Below are 23,841 nucleotides of genomic sequence, written 5' to 3'. Positions count from 1 at the left end.
TGGGAGTGGGGCACTATAAATACAAGATGCGATCAGATTGGGAGTGGGGCACTATAACAATACACGATGCGCTCAGATTGGGAGTCGGGTACTATAACAATACAAGATGCGATAAGATTGGGAGTGGGGCACTATAAATACACGATGCGATAAGATTGGGAGTGGGGCACTATAACAATACACGATGCGCTCAGATTGGGAGTCGGGTACTATAACAATACAAGATGCGATGAGATTGGGAGTGGGGCACTATAAATACACGATGCGATAAGATTGGGAGTGGGGCAATATAAATACACGATGCGATCAGATTGGGAGTGGGGCACTATAAATACACGATGCGATAAGATTGGGAGTGGGGCACTATAAATACACGATGCGATAAGATTGGGAGTGGGGCACTATAAATACACGATGCGATAAGATTGGGAGTGGGGCACTATAACAATACACGATGCGATAAGATTGGGAGTGGGGCACTATAACAATACACGATGCGATAAGATTGGGAGTGGGGCACTATAAATACACGACAAGATGCAATAAGATTGGGAGTGGGGCACTATAACAATTCACGATGCGATAAGATTGGGAGTGGGACACTGTAACAATACACGATGGGATAAAATTGGGAGTGGGGCACTATAAATACATGATGCGATCAGATTGGGAGTGGGGCACTATAACAATACACGATGCGATCAGATTGGGAGTGGGGCACTATAACAATACAAGATGCGATAAGATTGGGAGTGGGGCACTATAAATACACGATGCGATAAGATTGGGAGTGGGGCAATATAAATACATGATGCGATAAGATTGGGAGTGGGGCACTATAAATACACGATGAGATAAGATTGGGAGTGGGGCAATATAAATACACGATGCGATCAGATTGGGAGTGGGGCACTATAAATACAAGATGCGATAAGATTGGGAGTGGGGCACTATAACAATACACGATGCGATCAGATTGGGAGTGGGGCACTATAACAATACACGATGCGATAAGATTGGGAGTGGGGCACTATAAATACACGATGCGATAAGATTGGGAGTGGGGCACTATAACAATACACGATGCGATCAGATTGGGAGTGGGGCACTATAAATACATGATGCGATAAGATTGGGAGTGGGGCACTATAAAATACACGATGCGATAAGATTGGGAGTGGGGCACTATAAATACACGATGCGATCAGATTGGGAGTGGGGCACTATAAATAATATACACGATGCGATAAGATTGGGAGTGGGGCACTATAAATACACGATGCGATAAGATTGGGAGTGGGGCACTATAAAATACACGATGCGCTCAGATTGGGAGTGGGGCACTATAACAATACAAGATGCGATAAGATTGGGAGTGGGGCACTATAAAATACACGATGCGATAAGATTGGGAGTGGGGCAATATAAATACATGATGCGATCAGATTGGGAGTGGGGCACTATAAATACACGATGCGATAAGATTGGGAGTGGGGCACTATAAAATACACGATGCGATAAGATTGGGAGTGGGGCACTATAACAATACAAGATGCGATAAGATTGGGAGTGGGGCACTATAAAAACACGATGCGATAAGATTGGGAGTGGGGCAATATAAATACACGATGCGATAAGATTGGGAGTGGGGCACTATAAATACAAGATGCGATAAGATTGGGAGTGGGGCACTATAACAATACACGATGCGATAAGATTGGGAGTGGGGCACTATAAATACACGATGCGATAAGATTGGGAGTGGGGCACTATAAATACACGATGCGATAAGATTGGGAGTGGGGCACTATAACAATACACGATGCGATAAGATTGGGAGTGGGGCACTATAACAATACAAGATGCGATAAGATTGGGAGTGGGGCACTATAAATACACGATGCGATCAGATTGGGAGTGGGGCACTATAACAATACACGATGCGATCAGATTGGGAGTGGGGCACTATAAATACAAGATGCGATCAGATTGGGAGTGGGGCACTATAACAATACACGATGCGATCAGATTGGGAGTGGGGCACTATAAATACAAGATGCGATCAGATTGGGAGTGGGGCACTATAACAATACACGATGCGATAAGATTGGGAGTGGGGCACTATAAATTCACGATGCGATAAGATTGGGAGCGGGGCAATATAAATACACGATGCGATAAGATTGGGAGTGGGGCACTATAAATACAAGATGCGATAAGATTGGGAGTGGGGCACTATAAATACACGATGCGATCAGATTGGGAGTGGGGCACTATAAATACACGATGCGATAAGATTGGGAGTGGGGCACTATAAATACACGATGCGATAAGATTGGGAGTGGGGCACTATAAATACACGATGCGATAAGATTGGGAGTGGGGCACTATAACAATTCACGATGCGATAAGATTGGGAGTGGGGCACTATAACATACACGATGCGAGAAGATTGGGAGTGGGGCACTATAAAATACACGATGCGATAAGATTGGGAGTGGGGCACTATAAAATACAAGATGCGATAAGATTGGGAGTGGGGCACTATAACAATACACGATGCGATAAGATTGGGAGTGGGGCACTATAACAATACACGATGCGATAAGATTGGGAGTGGGGCACTATAACAATACACGATGCGATAAGATTGGGAGTGGGGCACTATAACAATACACGATGCGATAAGATTGGGAGTGGGGCACTATAACAATACACGATGCGATAAGATTGGGAGTGGGGCACTATAACAATACACGATGCGATCAGATTGGGAGTGGGGCACTATAAATACACGTTGAGATAAGATTATGAGTGGGGCAATATAAATACACGATGCGATAAGATTGGGAGTGGGGCACTATAAATACACGATGCGATAAGATTGGGAGTGGGGCACTATAACAATACACGATGCGAGAAGATTGGGAGTGGGGCACTATAACAATACACGATACGAGAAGATTGGGAGTGGGGCACTATAACAATACACGATACGATCAGATTGGGAGTGGGGCACTTTAACAATACAAGATGTGATCAGATTGGGAGTGGGGCACTATAACAATACACGATGCGCTCAGATTGGGAGTGGGGCACTATAACAATACAAGATGCGATCAGATTGGGAGTGGGGCAATATAAATACACGATGCGATAAGATTGGGAGTGGGGCACTATAAAATACACGATGCGATAAGATTGGGAGTGGGGCACTATAACAATACAAGATGCGATAAGATTGGGAGTGGAGCACTATAAATACACGATGCGATAAGATTGGGAGTGGGGCACTATAACAATACACGATGCGATAAGATTGGGAGTGGGGCACTATAACAATTCACGATGCGATAAGATTGGGAGTGGGGCACTATAAATACACGATGCGATAAGATTGGGAGCGGGGCACTATAAATACACGATGCGATAAGATTGGGAGTGGGGCACTATAACAATACAAGATGCGATAAGATTGGGAGTGGGGCACTATAACATACACGATGCGATAAGATTGGGAGTGGGGCACTATAACAATACACGATGCGATAAGATTGGGAGTGGGGCACTATAACAATACACGATGCGATAAAGATTGGGGAGTGGGGCACTATAAATACACGATGCGATAAGATTGGGAGTGGGGGCACTATAAATACAAGATGCGATTCTTGCGGCAGGATTGGATGAGGAGTGGGGCACTATAAATACAACGATGCGATTCAGATTGGGAGTGGGGCACTATAAATACAAGATGCGATCAGATTGGGAGTGGGGCACTATAACAATACACGATGCGATAAGATTGGGAGTGGGGCACTATAACAATACAAGATGCGATAAGATTGGGAGTGGGGCACTATAACAATACACGATGCGATAAGATTGGGAGTGGGGCACTATAACAATACACGATGCGATAAGATTGGGAGTGGGGCACTATAACAATACACGATGCGATAAGATTGGGAGTGGGGCAATATAAATACACGATGCGATAAGATTGGGAGTGGGGCACTATAAATACACGATGCGATAAGATTGGGAGTGGGGCACTATATAATACACGATGCGATAAGATTGGGAGTGGGGCACTATAAATACATGATGCGATAAGATTGGGAGTGGGGCACTATAAATACACGATGCGATAAGATTGAGGAGTGGGGCACTATAAAATACACCGATGCGATCAATTACACGATGCGATCAGATTGGGAGTGGGGCACTTTAAAATACACGATGCGATAAGATGGGAGTGGGGCACTATATAAATACACGATGCGATAAGATTGGGAGTGGGGCACTATAATTTACACCGATACGATAAGAATTGGGAGTGGGGCACTATATACAATACACGATGCGATTAAGATTGGAGTGGGGCACTATAACAATACACGATGCGATAAGATTGGGAGTGGGGCACTATAAATACATGATGCGATAAGATTGAGGTGGGGCATGGGCTATAATTACACGATACGATAAGATTGGGAGTGGGGCACAATAACAATACAAGATGCGATAAGATTGGGAGTGGGGCACTATAACAATACACGATGCGATAAGATTGGGAGTGGGGCACTATAAATACACGATGCGATCAGATTGGGAGTGGGGCACTATAACAATACACGATGCGATAAGATTTGGGAGTGGGGCACTATAAAATACAACGATGCGATAAGATTGGGAGTGGGGGCACTATAAATACACGATGCGATAAGATTGGGAGTGGGGGCACTATATATAATACACGATGCGATAAGATTGGGAGTGGGGCAATATAAAATACAAGATGCGATCAGATTGGGAGTGGGGCACTATAAATATTGATGCGATCAGATTGGGAGTGAGGGCACTATAACAATACAGCGATAAGATGTGGGAGTGGAGGCACTATAAATACACGATGCGATCAGATTGGGAGTGGGGCACTCACTGTAAAATACCAAATCATTTAAGAAAGATTTACAATGATATCATTTACCAGATAATTTTTCCCACCATGTCAGATTATAAAACAAAAAAAATCCATCAAGTATTTATTGGACAGTTTACCATGAAGATATACAGGCAATTGATCACCCATGTTTGTATATAGAAACATCATTTAAAGTTATGTATCCCCACCTGTCAACACGTGCCATCACCCAAATTTTGTATTAGAAAAATTACCCAATAACGTCAGGATTATCAATTCGAGTTTTGTTAATATTCAAATTTTAAAGAGACACCAGCTTTAAAGCGTGGGTCTTTCAAAACATGAAAATTACTAACGAGAGTTCAGTTGCACATGATAAATATCAAATCACAGTTACGCACTAGGGAACTTGTTTATCCCATAACTTTATATTTATTCCGTGGTGATAATTTGTTTTTCTCGACTAAATTCTATTAAGCTGTTTAATCATTGAACTATACGTTCGTAATGCCGTATTTAACCAACGATGCTATTTTTATAAACGTAAAAATGTTCGCTATGAAAAACACTTGTATTTTTATGATGTTGAAGGCAGTCAGAAATCAAGCTGATGTAAAGTATTTTGCCGTAAGATGTGTCACGTGATCAAACACTTAACCAATTGTTCGCTTGGAAACTAAAATCTCCAGATGCGTTCATACCTATCAATGTCCTAAATAAAATCGGATGTGTCGTCAACATTTTAATAATAAATTTTATCTGAAGCATATTTTAACTATAAACATTTATACTACAAATCAAGATATATTAACAATAATGCGATCTATTGCGATCGTATAAAATACTTTCGTATTTTAAAATAATGTCTCAACACACGATGCGATATACACATACAAACTCACGGATTATATATACACATACAAATACACGGATTAAGATACACATATACAACACATGGGATATATACACATAAAAATACTCATGGAATATATAAACATACAAACTCACGGATATATACACATACAAACTCACGGACTATATACACATACAAAAACTCACGGAATATAAATATACAAACATATCACGGATATATACAAATACTACAATAAACTGGATCACGTTCCTACAAAACTATACAAAGCAAACTCAAATATATATAAATACTCACGGATATACAAATACAAATCACGGAATTATACAGACACATACAACAATGGCATATATACCTACACATACAAAATCACGGATATATACACATGATATAAAACTCACGGATATATACAATACAAACACGGATATATACACATACAAACTCACGGATATATACACATAAAACTCACGGATATTATAACAATAAACTCACGATATATATACACATACAAAAATGGATGCATATATACACATACAAATTCACGGATATATATACACATACAAATCACGGATATATACACATACAAACTCACGGATATATACAAATACAAATCACGGATATATACACAACAAACTCACGGATATATACACATACAAATCACGGATATATACACATACAAACTCACGGATGATATATACACATACACATCACGGTATATACACACACATACAAACACGGATATAATATACACATACAAATCACGGATATATACACATAAAAACTCACGGATATATACACATACAAACTCACGGATATATACACATACAAACTCACGGATATATACACATACAAACTCACGGATATATACACATAATAAACTCACGGATATATACACATACACAAACTCACGGATATATACACATACAAAAACTCACGGATATATACAAATATACAAAACTCACGGATATATACACAATACAAACCCACGGATATATACACATACAAAAACACACGGATATAAATACACGGTATATATATACAAACAAACACGATATATATATATATACAAATTAAACTCACGGATATATACACATACAAACTTCACACGGATATATACACATACAAACATCAAACCACGGATATATATATAATACATACAAACCCACGGATATATACACATACAAATACGGATATATACACATAAAACTCACGGATATAAATACACATACAAAACTCACGGAATATACACATACACACTCACGGATATATACAATACAAACCCAGTATATATATACACACAAAACACAAATAGGACGGTATATACACAGTATATACAATAGTAAACTCACGGATATATACACATACAAACTCACGGAATATATACACATACAAACTCACGGATATTATAACACATACAAAACTCAGATATATCATTAATACATACAATTTTCACGGATATACACACATATACAAACTCACGGATATATACACATCAAACTACAATAAAATACTCAAATATACATACAAACATATATACAAAACTTTATATATACAAATACAAACTAAATACAATATAAACAAACTACGGTATAACACAAAACTCAAACGAATATATTACACACATACACGGATATTATACAAACAAACTCACGGATATATACACATACAAACTCACGGATATATAAAATACAAATCACGGATATATACACATACAAACTCACGGATATATATAAATACAAACTCACGGATAATATACATACACATACAAACTCACGGGTATAAACACATACAAACTCACGGATATATATACACATACAAACTCACGGATATATACACATACAAACTCATGGATATATACAAATGCAAACTCATGGATATATACACATACAAACTCACGGATATATACACATACAAACTCACGGATATATACAAATGCAAACTCACGGATATATACACATACAAACTCACGGATATATACAAATATAAACTTACTGATATATACAAATGCAAATTCACGGATATACACACATATAAACTCGCGGATATATACAAATGCAAACTCACGAATATATTCACATACAAACTCACGGATATATACACATACAAACTCACGGATATTTACACATACAAATTAACGGATATATACACATACAAACTCACGGATATATAAACCTACAAACCCACAGATATATACACATACAAACCCACGGATATATACACATACAAACCCACGGATATATACACATACAAACCACGGATATATACACATACAAACTCACGGATATATACACATACAAACTCACGGATATATACACATACAAACTCACGGATATATACACATACAAACTCACGGATATATACACATACAAACCCACGGATATATACACATACAAACTCACGGATATATAAACATACAAACCCACAGATATATACACATACAAACTCACGGATATATACACATACAAACTCACGGATATATACACATACAAACTCACGGATATATACACATACAAACTCACGGATATATACACATACAAACTCACGGATATATACACATACAAACTCACGGATATATACACATACAAACTCACGGATATATACACATACAAACTCACGGATATATAAACATACAAACCCACAGATATATACACATACAAACCCACAGATATATACACATACAAACCGCTATTATAAAGGAATGTTTGTTTGTGTTCTAGTCCTAAGTATTATACATGTAGATATCGTTACAGAAATAAAATATGCCTTCCCCTTTTGTACCACTGATATATGTAGACATCGTTACAGAAATAAAACAAATATATCCAATTTTTGTACCGCTGTTACATGTAGATATCGTTACAGAAATGAAATATATTTCCCCTTAATTTACCGCTGTTATAAAAGAATGTCTTTGTGTGTTCTAGTCCTAAGTATTATACATGTAGATATCGTTACAGAAATAAAATATACCTTCCCCTTTTGTACCGCTGATATATGTAGACATCGTTACAGAAATAAAACAAATATATCCAATTTTTGTACCGCTGTTACATGTAGATATCGTTACAGAAATGAAATATATTTCCCCTTAATTTACCGCTGTTATAAAAGAATGTTTTTGTGTGTTCTAGTGTTCTACAAGTATTATACATGTAGATATCGTTACAGAAATAAAATATACCTTCCCCTTTTGTACCGCTGATATAAAGGCATGGCTTTGGCTTTGATACTGGAGGGAGATTGTTGAAGTGTTATCTGAATGTCGTAGGAGAAAAATACCTGAAAGTAATATCTATTTAATTAACCGTTGTAATGAGATTGAAGCCGTCATGAGGTCCATCCTCGTTAAGTGTACATATTTAACCAGCAACATGTCTATTCGCATACCTTATTTACAAACTCCTTTTTTTCCGTCGATCGTGACTTTGAATCGGTTTTAAAAGACAGTACCACCTTTAGTTTAGATCATTGGGATTTGATGTGTGATGAATCACACATTTACTGATTTTCTAATGCAGACAGGTTTTGTTTTGGCCTGCCGTCCATTAAGTGTGTCGGAGGCTATTGCTCCACCAGAAACAAAAACAAACACGAGAGTGAAGAGTTACAGTTGATCTGATAGTGATGAGCCCTCACGCTATCGCCAAAGTGTCGGATTAACGCCCTAACAACTGACACATGCATTATAACCTGAAGTATGGACCTGGAATGTGTACAAAACTTGGTTTAATCGTTTATGTAGCATTTCTGTTTGTAAAACTGTTGTGATGAACCCCACACAGAAAGTTATGTCAGAGGCAGTAAGGGTTAAAGGCGAGATCACTGGATACAGATTAGCGGTCACGAGTGGGATTATCGGCTCAGAATCACAGTTATGAATTCAACATCGTCAGTGGAGGGTCATTGTCCATATCTAACCATTAGATACATGGGACCTCAGACATAAAAACAGCGACCAACAACCATCATACTCTGTATGACAGGATTTTCGGTTTGTGGTCACCGAAAGAAAGTTGCAGTTTTGTAAACAAATGATTTTTTTTTAAATCAAGATGAGCGGATCACATTGATAGGCCCATAATTACACGGAAACGATAACATCTTCGTGTGCTGATCGTTAGCGGCCCGGAGCACAGTTCTAAGATTACAGATATTGTCATTTAGTGATAGAACCCGAACTACAGACACATACAATGTATAAAATCCGCGTTTGAAGGCCACACTAGTTATTGGTGCATAATTACAGAAATACATAACATTTGATTCGATCTAGATCTTAGTACAATGGTCAGTTTATATAACTCTGTTGGCCTATATCATCGGTCAGACCATCCAAATCTCAGACGATATTGGCGAGTAAATCTAAATGAGAAATTTCTTACGTTTTACTCTCCAAACATTGATGACTCAAGATATTTATTCAGCAAATTAGATAATTCTAACGTCTATAAAGAGCTACAAACATTTCATTCTGTAGGTAACTTAAAACTTTTGTTGATTTGCCATGTCAGAAAATCTTTTGTACCGATCAGATTACTGTAGCTCGTAATGCGAAACACCCGCGGGAACTACAAACACTAACAGCGCGCGAGCGTATTTAATGAACTTGAGGCTACACCATGTACGTAGTAGGTTTATTGTTACCGAGCTGGTCATCTCAATGGTCAGTGAGACACATGGCGGCCCCTTTAGACAACAGCACGCTCTTAGATGATGTACAATGGGAGAGAATTGTCATTGGAATTGTTATGTATGCCATCATTCTTATTACAATATTTGGGAATGTATTGGTACTAACAGCGGTGGCTAAAAACAAACACTTACAAACAGTGTTTAATTACTACGTAATTAATTTAGCCGTGACAGACACGCTGGTGGCGGTCACTGGAATGATTTCGTACGCTACAGAAATACTCTTAGGTTACTGGCCTTTCGGAGAGTTCTGGTGTGGTGTGTGGATATTTTTTGATTATGGGATGACTTTTGCATCCGTATTTACCCTGTTGGTCATCTCTATAGACAGGTTCTGGTCAGTAACTTGGACAATCCACTACAGAGTTCATCACAACACCAACAAGTGTGTTCGTCTCATCGTTGCTGTTTGGTAAGTGTTGTTGCTACCCATGCACAACTTTATTGCTACCTTCTCGACGTTTGTCACACTTAATTCATTACCATGGAATGTTACGTGTTCTATAAAACATTATTTAGTTATATGTATGAACGTCTTAAAACGTTGTTTGTTCTAAAGGTGTCACTTCCTGTATAATGTTTTTTCTCAATTGGTTCCTATTACATAAGCCGTTACTCATTTAAGGGTGTCGTTTCCGATATAATGTTATTTTAAAATTTGATCCGAGTATAAAAATCGTTGCTGGTAACAAACAAATTATTTCGATCAATATTGTTGTTCCTTAAGTTCTTCTCTGTAAAACGTAGCTTATTTGAAGGTATCAAATATGTTATACTCCATCGTCAAAGCCTGTGTGATTTAAAGGTATCAGGTATGTAATACTCCGCCGTCAGAGCCTATGTGATTTAAAGGTATCAGGTATGTAATACTCCGCCGTCAAAGCCTATGTGATTTAAAGGTATCAGGTATGTAATACTCCGCCGTCAAAGCCTATGTGATTTAAAGGTATCAGGTATGTAATACTCCGCCGTCAAAGCCTATGTGATTTAAAGGTATCAGGTATGTAATACTCCGCCGTCAAAGCCTATGTGATTTAAAGGTATCAGGTATGTAATACTCCGCCGTCAGAGCCTATGTGATTTAAAAGTATCAGGTATGTAATACTCCGCCGTCAGAGCCTATGTGATTTAAAAGTATCAGGTATGTAATACTCCGCCGTCAGAGCCTATGTGATTTAAAAGTATCAGGTATATGATACTCCGCCGTCAAAGCGTATGTGATTTAAAGGTATCATGTATGTGATACTCCGCCGTCAAGGCCTATGTGATTTAAAGGTATCAGGTATGTAATACTTCATCGTCAAAGCCTATGTGATTTAAAGGTATCATGTATGTAATATTCCGCCATCAAAGCGTATGTGATTTAAAGGTATCAGGTATGTTATACTCCGCCGTCAAAGCCTATGTGATTTAAAGTTATCAGGTATGTAATACTCCGCCGTCAAAGCCTATGTGATTTAAAGGTATCAGGTATGTTATACTCCGCCATCAAAGCGTATGTGATTTAAAGGTATCAGGTATGTAATACTCCGCCGTCAAAGCCTATGTGATTTAAAGGTATCATGTACATTTTTCCGCCGTTAAAGCCTATGTAATTTAAAGGTATCAGGTATGTAATACTCCGCCATCAAAGCCTATGTGATTTAAAGGTATCATGTATGTGATACTCCGCCGTCAAAGCCTATGTGATTAAAAGGTATCAGGTATGTTATACTCCGCCGTCAAAGCCTATGTGATTTAAAGGTATCATGTATGTGATACTCCGCCGTCAAGGCCTATGTGATTTAAAGGTATCAGGTATGTAATACTTCATCGTCAAAGCCTATGTGATTTAAAAGTATCAGGTATGTAATACTCCGCCGTCAGAGCCTATGTGATTTAAAAGTATCAGGTATATGATACTCCGCCGTCAAAGCGTATGTGATTTAAAGGTATCATGTATGTGATACTCCGCCGTCAAAGCCTATGTGATTAAAAGGTATCAGGTATGTTATACTCCGCCGTCAAAGCCTATGTGATTTAAAGGTATCATGTATGTGATACTCCGCCGTCAAGGCCTATGTGATTTAAAGGTATCAGGTATGTAATACTTCATCGTCAAAGCCTATGTGATTTAAAAGTATCAGGTATGTAATACTCCGCCGTCAGAGCCTATGTGATTTAAAAGTATCAGGTATATGATACTCCGCCGTCAAAGCGTATGTGATTTAAAGGTATCATGTATGTGATACTCCGCCGTCAAGGCCTATGTGATTTAAAGGTATCAGGTATGTAATACTTCATCGTCAAAGCCTATGTGATTTAAAGGTATCATGTATGTAATATTCCGCCATCAAAGCGTATGTGATTTAAAGGTATCAGGTATGTTATACTCCGCCGTCAAAGCCTATGTGATTTAAAGTTATCAGGTATGTAATACTCCGCCGTCAAAGCCTATGTGATTTAAAGGTATCAGGTATGTTATACTCCGCCATCAAAGCGTATGTGATTTAAAGGTATCAGGTATGTAATACTCCGCCGTCAAAGCCTATGTGATTTAAAGGTATCATGTACATTATTCCGCCGTTAAAGCCTATGTAATTTAAAGGTATCAGGTATGTAATACTCCGCCATCAAAGCCTATGTGATTTAAAGGTATCATGTATGTGATACTCCGCCGTCAAAGCCTATGTGATTAAAAGGTATCAGGTATGTTATACTCCGCCGTCAAAGCCTATGTGATTTAAAGGTATCATGTATGTGATACTCCGCCGTCAGAGCCTATGTGATTTAAAAGTATCAGGTATGTAATACTCCGCCGTCAGAGCCTATGTGATTTAAAAGTATCAGGTATGTAATACTCCGCCGTCAAAGCCTATGTGATTTAAAAGTATCAGGTATATGATACTCCGCCGTCAAAGCGTATGTGATTTAAAGGTATCATGTATGTGATACTCCGCCGTCAAGGCCTATGTGATTTAAAGGTATCAGGTATGTAATACTTCATCGTCAAAGCCTATGTGATTTAAAGGTATCATGTATGTAATATTCCGCCATCAAAGCGTATGTGATTTAAAGGTATCAGGTATGTTATACTCCGCCGTCAAAGCCTATGTGATTTAAAGGTATCAGGTATGTAATACTCCGCCGTCAAAGCCTATGTGATTTAAAGGTATCAGGTATGTTATACTCCGCCATCAAAGCGTATGTGATTTAAAGGTATCAGGTATGTAATACTCCGCCGTCAAAGCCTATGTGATTTAAAGGTATCATGTACATTATTCCGCCGTTAAAGCCTATGTAATTTAAAGGTATCAGGTATGTAATACTCCGCCATCAAAGCCTATGTGATTTAAAGGTATCATGTATGTGATACTCCGCCGTCAAAGCCTATGTGATTAAAAGGTATCAGGTATGTTATACTCCGCCGTCAAAGCCTATGTGATTTAAAGGTATCAGGTATGTTATACTCCGCCGTCAAAGCCTATGTGATTTAAAGGTATCATGTACATTATTCCGGCGTTAAAGCCTATGTGATTTAAAGGTATCAGGTATGTAATACTCCGCCGTCAAAGCCTATGTGATTTAAAGGTATCAAATATGTAATACTCCGCCGTCAAAGCCTGTGTGATTTGAAGGTATCAGGTATGTAATATTCCGCCGTCAAAGCCTATGTGATTTAAAGGTATCAGGTATGTAATATTCCGCCGTAAATGCCTATGTCAATGGATAACAATATTTAACATATAAATGCATAAAATTAGATCTTTTGGTATTGCTCATTCAGTACTTTATTTCCTTAACGTTATATAAGGGATAAGCTTAAACTTTGCTTGTGTACTAAATATTAGGGATAAGCTTAAACTTTGCTTGTGTACTAAATATTAGGGATAAGCTCAAACTTTGCACTGGTGAGAACAATGTAAATACAACATTAATATTATATCAAGACCATTTTCTTTGCATTCATTTATTCGTTTTTTTTTTTCAATTCATATCTTTATTCTTTTATGAATATTTCATGAAAAATTATAAGTATTTCTAAGAAATATAAATAATTTTAAGTGCCGAGTATTAGCAAATAATGCGAGAAAGAACATTTTAACAACAAGAGAGGATAAGAAAGCTAAATAATAATATAAAAAACTGTGCTTTAAGACTATTCGTCTATACAATGCATGCCTTTGTTGTGTAAAAAGACAATTTCGTCTATGTACAATGAATGTATTTATAGACACGTTGATCTAAAGCAAAAAGTCACTATCTCGTGTTCTTATTTGATAAGAAATGTTTTTAATGTCCGAAGGGTATCTATCCCTTAACCTTGTTCTATACAAAGGAAAAGTCATAATGGGCTAGAAATCTGTATTGTATTCATAAAATGTATCTGCACAATGTTCTATTATTATATGCTTTGGACGGCCGTGGCGTATTAATGCGTAATTTTGCATTTGGCTCATTTCATGCACCCCTCTAGAGCCCCATTGAGACCCTAGAAAACTAAATATTATTTTGTTGAAATCAGGTCTAGAGACCAGGGCCTGGCGCCTAAAACTTTGTCAGACATATTTTTTACTCAAGACTACATAAAATCATACATTTGAGTAAACATCTATCTGAGGATAGTTTTATGGTGCCGGTGTAACGTGAAAAAGGACCCCCGTTGATAACTGACCTCGGGTCATTTTTCAACGTTGAAAAATGATCCGAGGTCAGTTTTCAACAACACAACACGACACCATAACACCACGAAACCACACAGCATCACACAGCATAGCACCACACCAACAACACAACAACACTACACAACACAACACCACACAACAACACATCACACCACACAACAAAATAACACATCACACAACACAACATCACACAACATAACATCACAAAACACAACAACGCATCACACTTAACACAACATCACACAACCACGCAACGACAATACAACAACATCCAACAACAACACAATAACCCTCAACAACACTACACAACACATCATCACACAACACAACATCACACAACACAACAGCACATCACACAACATAAACCAAATACACACCACCCAACAACAACACACAACAAGTACGAAAGACAGGAATTCGTAAGGACCCGGATTATCATGGTGAAAGGCAAACGCGGCACAGGATGTGACTGCACATTAGAAAAGCAGAAGGCTATTATTGTGTAGACAAGGATTAACCACTCACACATTCTAAACAAAACCCTCTATAATGAACAAAAATATGCGTTGGTGTCTCTTATTCCTCCTTTATCGTTTTAGCTATATCCTAATTTGTAACCTTTGTTTTGTTTTGATATATAAAGTAAACATATATAGACATATTGAAGCTATCACGTGACAAAATATCATTGTAATTATATATTTATTTGTTCGGGAAGGACGCCAGTAAGTTGTAATAACTTTTGTCCAATCCATTTGTGTTTTGTTACAATAAAATTGTTTTAAACTAAACACACAACACCACAAAAACACTACACACCTCACAACCCAACAACACATAATACAACACACCACCCAAAAACAACACATAATACAACACACCACCCAAAAACAACACATAATACAACACACCACCCAAAAACAACACAATAACACACAACAACACAATACACGACAACATCACACAACATAACATCACACAACATAACACAACACAAAATCACACAATAAAACATCACACAAAAACACAACACAATACCACACAACACAACCACACCACAAGACACGACACAACACAACAATAATACAACACAACCTAACAATACACAACAACACAACACCCGACAACAACACAACATCACACAACATAACGCAACAACACATCACAAAATCATCAAGTAACAACACATTACACAAACACAGAACAACAACACAACACACAACAACACAATAAAACAAATAACACAGCCAGACAGCACACAACAACACACAACACAACAACACACCAATGACACACAACACAATAACATGACAAAACCACACATAACGACACAACACAACACACAACACACAACACCACACAACATAACAACACAACATCATACAACAAGAAAACAACACACAACAACACCACACAACAAACAACACACAATACAAAAACACACAATCACAAAACAACACAACAACACAACCATACGCAGAACACAACATGACCGATCCATACGCAGATATATAATACATGCATTCTTGTATTGCAGGGAATAAATATATATTAACAATTACTGAATATCTGACAAACGTAAAATCGTCGAAAATATAATCATAAAAAATCATTAAGAAACAAATTACAGTATAATATATAATAATATCCCATAATAATAGTTTTGTAACACTATCCACTGGTACTAGGAAGTGAACACCACATAGTACAAACTTTGCATGCAGTTGATAACAACAATTCCTTTTTATTTACTACGTTACCTCAGTTTGAGAACAATTAAATAAACATTATCTACACGGACGAACAAAATGACTATAGAAAAAATGAAAGTTTTGTAGTGCCGTATTCTCCATAATAAACACACAAGCACCTAACATATTTAAATGAGGTATTTGTTACGATTACAACAAAACCAAATTTCAATTCAAATCGAGGTGATTACGCAATTTAAATACCAGCACAGAAGAATCGCTTATATCAGAAATGGCGATAACAGAATTCGAGAATTATGTTTGTGCAACAGTTATATATGTGAATGTACTAGGGTCATATTTCAACAGACCATCCGTTGATAGTTTGCCAAGGTCATTTTTCAACGGTCATTTTTCAACAGACCTGCCGTTGAGATTTGACCCTAGACACTGTCAATTTTCAACGGCATGTTCAATTTTCAACGGCTTTCGGGGTCCGTTTTCAACGTTGAAAACTGACCCGTGGTCAATTTTCAACGGAGGTCCATTTTCAACGTTACACCGGACCCTGTTCTCAAGATACGTGGATGGTCTCAAACGATAGAGGAGATAACAAAAATGGGCAAGAGAAGGAGAGAAATGCCATCCGAAAATATCAAACCAAAATTTAGACGCAAACTGCTTTCATAAATGGCATTTATTATAACCTACTATCAATATTGATTCAGGTTAGAATACTGCCGGACGTCGAAAGTTTATATATATTCATCCCTTAAAACATTGGTTGGTCAATAGGAGTTTCTACATTAAGGCCCTTGTCCCCTATACATGACAACCAGTCAAAACAAATTGTGGTCAAAACTATCTTTTTATAAGCAATTATTATGATGTTTTGAACATTTAAGGATTAATTTAAATATATTTTTTATGTTATGGAGATATAACACAACAATCTGTGTGTTCTCTAAATAAACCGCGAAACTTTTAGGACCATATAGTCTTAAGCACTGTTAGGATCTACAAACGCCATGTACGTAACAGGACTATTGCTACCGGGCTGCCAATCTCAATGGTACAATGGGAAAGAATTGTCACTGCAATTGTTATACGAGTATGGGGTATGTACGGGTATTATAGTGGTACGAGTATGGGGTATGGACGGAGTATTATAGTGAGTACGAGTATGATATATGGACGGCGTATTATAGTGAGCACGAGTATGATATGGACGGGGGTATTATAGTCGGTACGAGTATGATATATGGACGGGATATTATAGTGGGTACGAGTATGATATGGACGGGGTATTATAGTGGGTACGAGTATGACATGGACTGGGTATTATAGTGAGTACGAGTATGACATGGACGGGGTATTATAGTGAGTACGAGTATGATATATGGACGGGGTATTATAGTGGGTACGAGTATGACATGGACGGGGTATTATAGTGGGTACGAGTATGATATATGGACGGGGTATTATAGTGAGTACGAGTATGACATGGACGGGGTATTATAGTGATCACGAGTATGATATATGGACGGGGTATTATAGTGTGTACGAGTATAAAATATATGGACGGGGTATTATAGTGAGTACGAGTATGATATGGACGGGGGTATTATAGTGAGTACGAGTATGATATATTGACGGCGCATTATAGTGGGTACGAGTATGATATGGACGGGGGTATTATAGTGGGTACGAGTATGATCTGGACGGGGTATTATAGTGGGTACGAGTATGACATGGACGGGGTATTATATAGTGGGTACACGAGTATGACATGGACGGAGTATTATAGTGAGTACGAATATGACATGGACGGGGTATTATACTGAGTACGAGTATGACCTGGACGGGGTATTATAGTGGGTACGAGTATGACCTGGACGGGGTATTATAATGGGTGCGAGTATGAAACATGGACGGGGTATTATGGTGGGTACGAGTATGACATGGACGGGGTATTATAGTGAGTACGAGTATGACATGACGGGGTATTATAGTGGGTACGAGTATGACTGGACGGGGTATTATAGTGGGTACACGAGTATATGGACGGGATAGGACGAGGGTATTATAGTGAGTACGAGTATGACATGGACGGGGTATTATAGTGAGTACGAGTATGACATGGACGGGGTATTATAGTGAGTACGAGTATGATATGGACGGGGATATTATAGTGAGTACGAGTATGATATATTGACGGCGCATTATAGTGGGTACGAGTATGATATGGACGGGGGTATTATAGTGGGTACGAGTATGACATGGACGGTGTATTATAGTGATCACGAGTATGATATATGGACGGGGTATCATAGTGTGTACGAGTATAAATATATGGACGGGGTATTATAGTGTGAGGTACGAGTATGATATATGGACGGGGTATTATAGTGGGTACGAGTATGATATGGACGGGGTATTATAGTGGGTACGAGTATGATATGGACGGGGTATTATAGTGGGTACGAGTATGACATGGACGGGGTATTATAGTGGGTACGAGTATGACATGGACGGGGTATTATAGTGGGTACGAGTATGACCTGGACGGGGTATTATAGTGGGTACGAGTATGACCTGGACGGGGTATTATAGTGGGTACGAGTATGAAACATGGACGGGGTATTATAGTGGGTACGAGTATGGGGACGGGGTATTATAGTGGGTACGAGTATGAACATGGACGGGGTATTATAGTGGGTACGAGTATGACATGGACGGGGTATTATAGTGGTACGAGTATGACCTGGACGGGGTATTATAGTGGGTACGAGTATGACCTGGACGGGGTATTATAGTGGGTGCGAGTATGAAACATGGACGGGGGGGTATTATAGTGGGTACGAGTATGACATGGACGGGGTATTATAGTGTACGAGTATGACATGGACGGGGTATTATAGTGAGTACGAGTATGACATGGACGGGGTATTATAGTGAGTACGAGTATTACATGGACGGGGTATTATAATGGGTACGAGTATGACATGGACGGGGGTATTATAGTGAGTACGAGTATGACATGGACAGGGTATTATAGTGAGTACGAGTATAATATGTGGACGGGGTATTATAGTGGGTACGAGTATGACATGGACGGGGTATTATAGTGAGTACGAGTATGATATATGGACGGGGTATTATAGTGAGTACGAGTATGATATGGACGGGGTATTATAGTGAGTACGAGTATGATATGGACGAAGTATTATAGTGAATACGAGTATGACGTGGACGGGGTATTATAGTGGGTACGAGTATGACATGGACGGGGTATTATAGTGGGTACGAGTATGACATGGACGGGATATTATAGTGAGTACGAGTATGACATGGACGGGGTATTATAGTGGGTACGAGTATGACATGGACGGGGTATTATAGTGAGTACGAGTATGACATGGACGGGGATATTATAGTGAGTACGAGTATGACATGGACGGGTATTATAGTGAGTACGAGTATGATATGGACGGGGTATTATAGTGGGTACGAGTATGACATGGACGGGGTATTATAGTGAGTACGAGTATGACATGGACGGGGTATTATAGTGGGTACGAGTATGACATGGACGGGGTATTATAGTGGGTACGAGTATGACATGGACGGGGTATTATAGTGAGTACGAGTATGACATGGACGGGGTATTATAGTGGGTACGAGTATGATATGGACGGGGTATTATAGTGGGTACGAGTATGATATGGACGGGTATTATAGTGAGTACGAGTATGATATATGACGGGGTATTATAGTGAGGTACGTGTATGATATGTGACGGGGTATTATAGTGGTACAGAGTATGAAATGGACGGGGTATTATAGTGGTGTACGAGTATGAACATATGACGGGGTATTATAGTGAGTACGAGTATGACATGGACGGGGTATTATAAGTGAGTACGAGTATGACATGGACGGGGTATTATAGTGGTACGAGTATGACATGGACGGGGTAATTATAGTGGAGTACGAGTATGACATGGACGGGGTATTATATAGTGAGTACGAGTATGATCCTGGACGGGGTATTATAGTGAGTACGAGTATGACATGGACGGGGTATTATAGTGGGTACACGAGTATGACATGGACGGGGTATTATAGTGAGTACGAGTATGACATGGACGGGGTATTATAGTGGGTACGAGTATGACATGGACGGGGTATTATAGTGAGTACGAGTATGACATGGACGGGGTATTATAGTGGGTACGAGTATGACATGGACGGGGTATTATAGTGAGTACGAGTATGACATGGACGGGGTATTATAGTGAGTACGAGTATGACATGGACGGGGTATTATAGTGAGTACGAGTATGACATGGACGGGGTATTATAGTGGGTACGAGTATGACATGGACGGGGTATTATAGTGGGTACGAGTATGACATGGACGGGGTATTATAGTGGGTACGAGTATGACATGGACGGGGTATTATAGTGAGTACGAGTATGACATGGACGGGGTATTATAGTGAGTACGAGTATGACATGGACGGGGTATTATAGTGAGTACGAGTATGACATGGACGGGGTATTATAGTGAGTACGAGTATGACATGGACGGGGTATTATAGTGGGTACGAGTATGATATGGGACGGGGTATTATAGTGGGTACGAGTATGACATGGACGGGGTATTATAGTGAGTACGAGTATGACATGGACTGGGTATTATAGTGGGTACGAGTATGACATGGACAGGTATTATAAGTGAGTACGAGTATGATATATGGACTGGGTATTATAGTGGGTACGAGTATGGACATGGACAGGGGTATTATAGTGAGTACGAGTATGACATGTACGAGGTATGGATAGTGGGTATTATAGTGAGTACGAGTATGACATGGACAGGTATTATAGTGGTACGAGTATGACATGGACGGGGTATTATAGTGAGTACGAGTATGATATATGGACGGAGTATAATAGTGAGTACGAGTATGATATGGACGGGGGTATTATAGTGGGTACGAGTATGACATGGACAGGTATTATAGTGAGTACGAGTATGACATGGACGAGGTATTATAGTGGGTACGAGTATGACATGGACGGGGTATTATAGTGAGTACGAGTATGATATGGACGGGGTATTATAGTGAGTACGAGTATGAAATGGACGGGGTATTATAGTGGCGAGTATGATATGGGACGGGGTATTATAGTGGGTACGAGTATGATACATGGACGGGGTATTATAGTGAGGTACGAGTATGATATATGGACGGGGTATTATAGTGGGTACGAGTATGACATGGACGGGGTATTATAGTGAGGCACGAGTATGACATGACGGAGTATTATAGTGGGTACGAGTATGACATGGACGGGTATTATAGTGAGTACGAGTATGACATGGACGGGGGTATTATAGGTGGGTACGAGTATGACATGGACGGGGTATTATAGTGGAGTACGAGTATGATATATGGACGGGGTATTATAGTGAGGTACGAGTAATGAAATATGGACGGGGTATTATAGTGGGTACGAGTATGACATGGACGGGTATTATAGTGAGTACGAGAATGACATGACGGGGGATATTATAGTGGGTACGAGTATGATAATGGACGGGGTATTATAGTGGGTACGAGTATGACATGGACGGGGTATTATAGTGAGTACGAGTATGACATGGACGGGGTATTATAGTGAGTACGAGTATGACATGGACGGGGTATTATAGTGAGTACGAGTATGACATGGACGGGGTATTATAGTGGGTACGAGTATGACATGGACGGGGTATTATAGTGAGTACGAGTATGATATGGACGGGGTATTATAGTGGGTACGAGTATGACATGGACGGGGTATTATAGTGGGTACGAGTATGACATGGACGGGGTATTATAGTGAGTACGAGTATGGCATGGACGGGGTATTATAATGAGTACGAGTATGACATGGACTGGGTATTATAGTGAGTACGAGTATAATATGTGGACGGGGTATTATAGTGAGTACGAGTATGATATGGACGAAGTGTTATAGTGAATACGAGTATGACATGGACGGGGTATTATAGTGAGTACGAGTATGACATGGACGGGGTATTATAGTGGGTACGAGTATGACATGGACGGGGGGTATTATACGAGTGAGATATGGAGTATGATATGGACGGGGGTATTATAGTGAGTACGAGTATGACATGGACGGGTTATTATAGTGAGTACGAGTATGACATGGACGGGGTATTATAGTGAGTACGAGTATGATATGGACGGGGTATTATAGTGAGGTACGAGTATGACATGGACGGGGTATTATAGTGGGTACGAGTATGTGTACATGGACGGGGGTATTATAGTGGTGTACGAGTATGACATGGACGGGGTATTATTACGAGTATGACATGGACGGGTATTATAGAGTACGAGTATGATATGGACGGGGTATTATAGTGGGTACGAGTATGACATGGACGGGGTATTATAGTGAGTACGAGTATGACATGGACGGGGTATTATAGTGGGTACGAGTATGAAATGGACTGGGTATTATAGTGAGTACGAGTATGATATATGGAGGGGGTATTATAGTGAGTACGAGTATGACATGGACGAGTTTTTAACAATTGTATTTATAGTGAGTACGAGTAATGACATATCAGGACGGGGTATTATAGTGGAGTACGAGTATGAACTTGGACGGGGTATTATTTACATGACGGGTATGAATGTATGATATGGAACGGGTATTATAGTGGTACGAGTATGACATGGACGGGGTATTATAGTGTGGGTACGAGTATGAAATATGGACGGGGTATTATAGTGAGTACGAGTATGACATGGACGGGGTATTATAGTGAGTACGAGTATGACATGGACGGGGTATTATAGTGGGTACGAGTATGACATGGACGGGGTATTATAGTGGGTACGAGTATGACATGGACAGGGTATTATAGTGGGTGCGAGTATGACATGGACGGGGTATTATAGTGATTTACGT

At 39.1% G+C, this 23,841-nt stretch overlaps 1 protein-coding gene across 1 annotated transcript in view; it reads left to right on the top strand.

The window, feature by feature from the left end:
• The first annotated feature begins 9,350 nt into the window (after positions 1-9,350).
• Positions 9,351-23,841, top strand: part of LOC138335902 (alpha-2A adrenergic receptor-like) — a 34,082-nt gene continuing 19,591 nt past the window's right edge. Inside the window, exon 1 of the mRNA XM_069285085.1 lies at positions 9,351-10,902. Coding sequence (XP_069141186.1) covers positions 10,418-10,902 — 485 coding nt within the window. The 5' untranslated portion in view covers positions 9,351-10,417. The remainder of the gene's footprint in view (positions 10,903-23,841) is intronic.

The sequence above is a fragment of the Argopecten irradians genome, chromosome 12 (genome assembly GCF_041381155.1).
Source record: "Argopecten irradians isolate NY chromosome 12, Ai_NY, whole genome shotgun sequence".
Taxonomy (NCBI): domain Eukaryota; kingdom Metazoa; phylum Mollusca; class Bivalvia; order Pectinida; family Pectinidae; genus Argopecten; species Argopecten irradians.
Note: the sequence above shows the minus strand (reverse complement) of the source record. Positions and strands in the feature narration are given on the sequence as shown.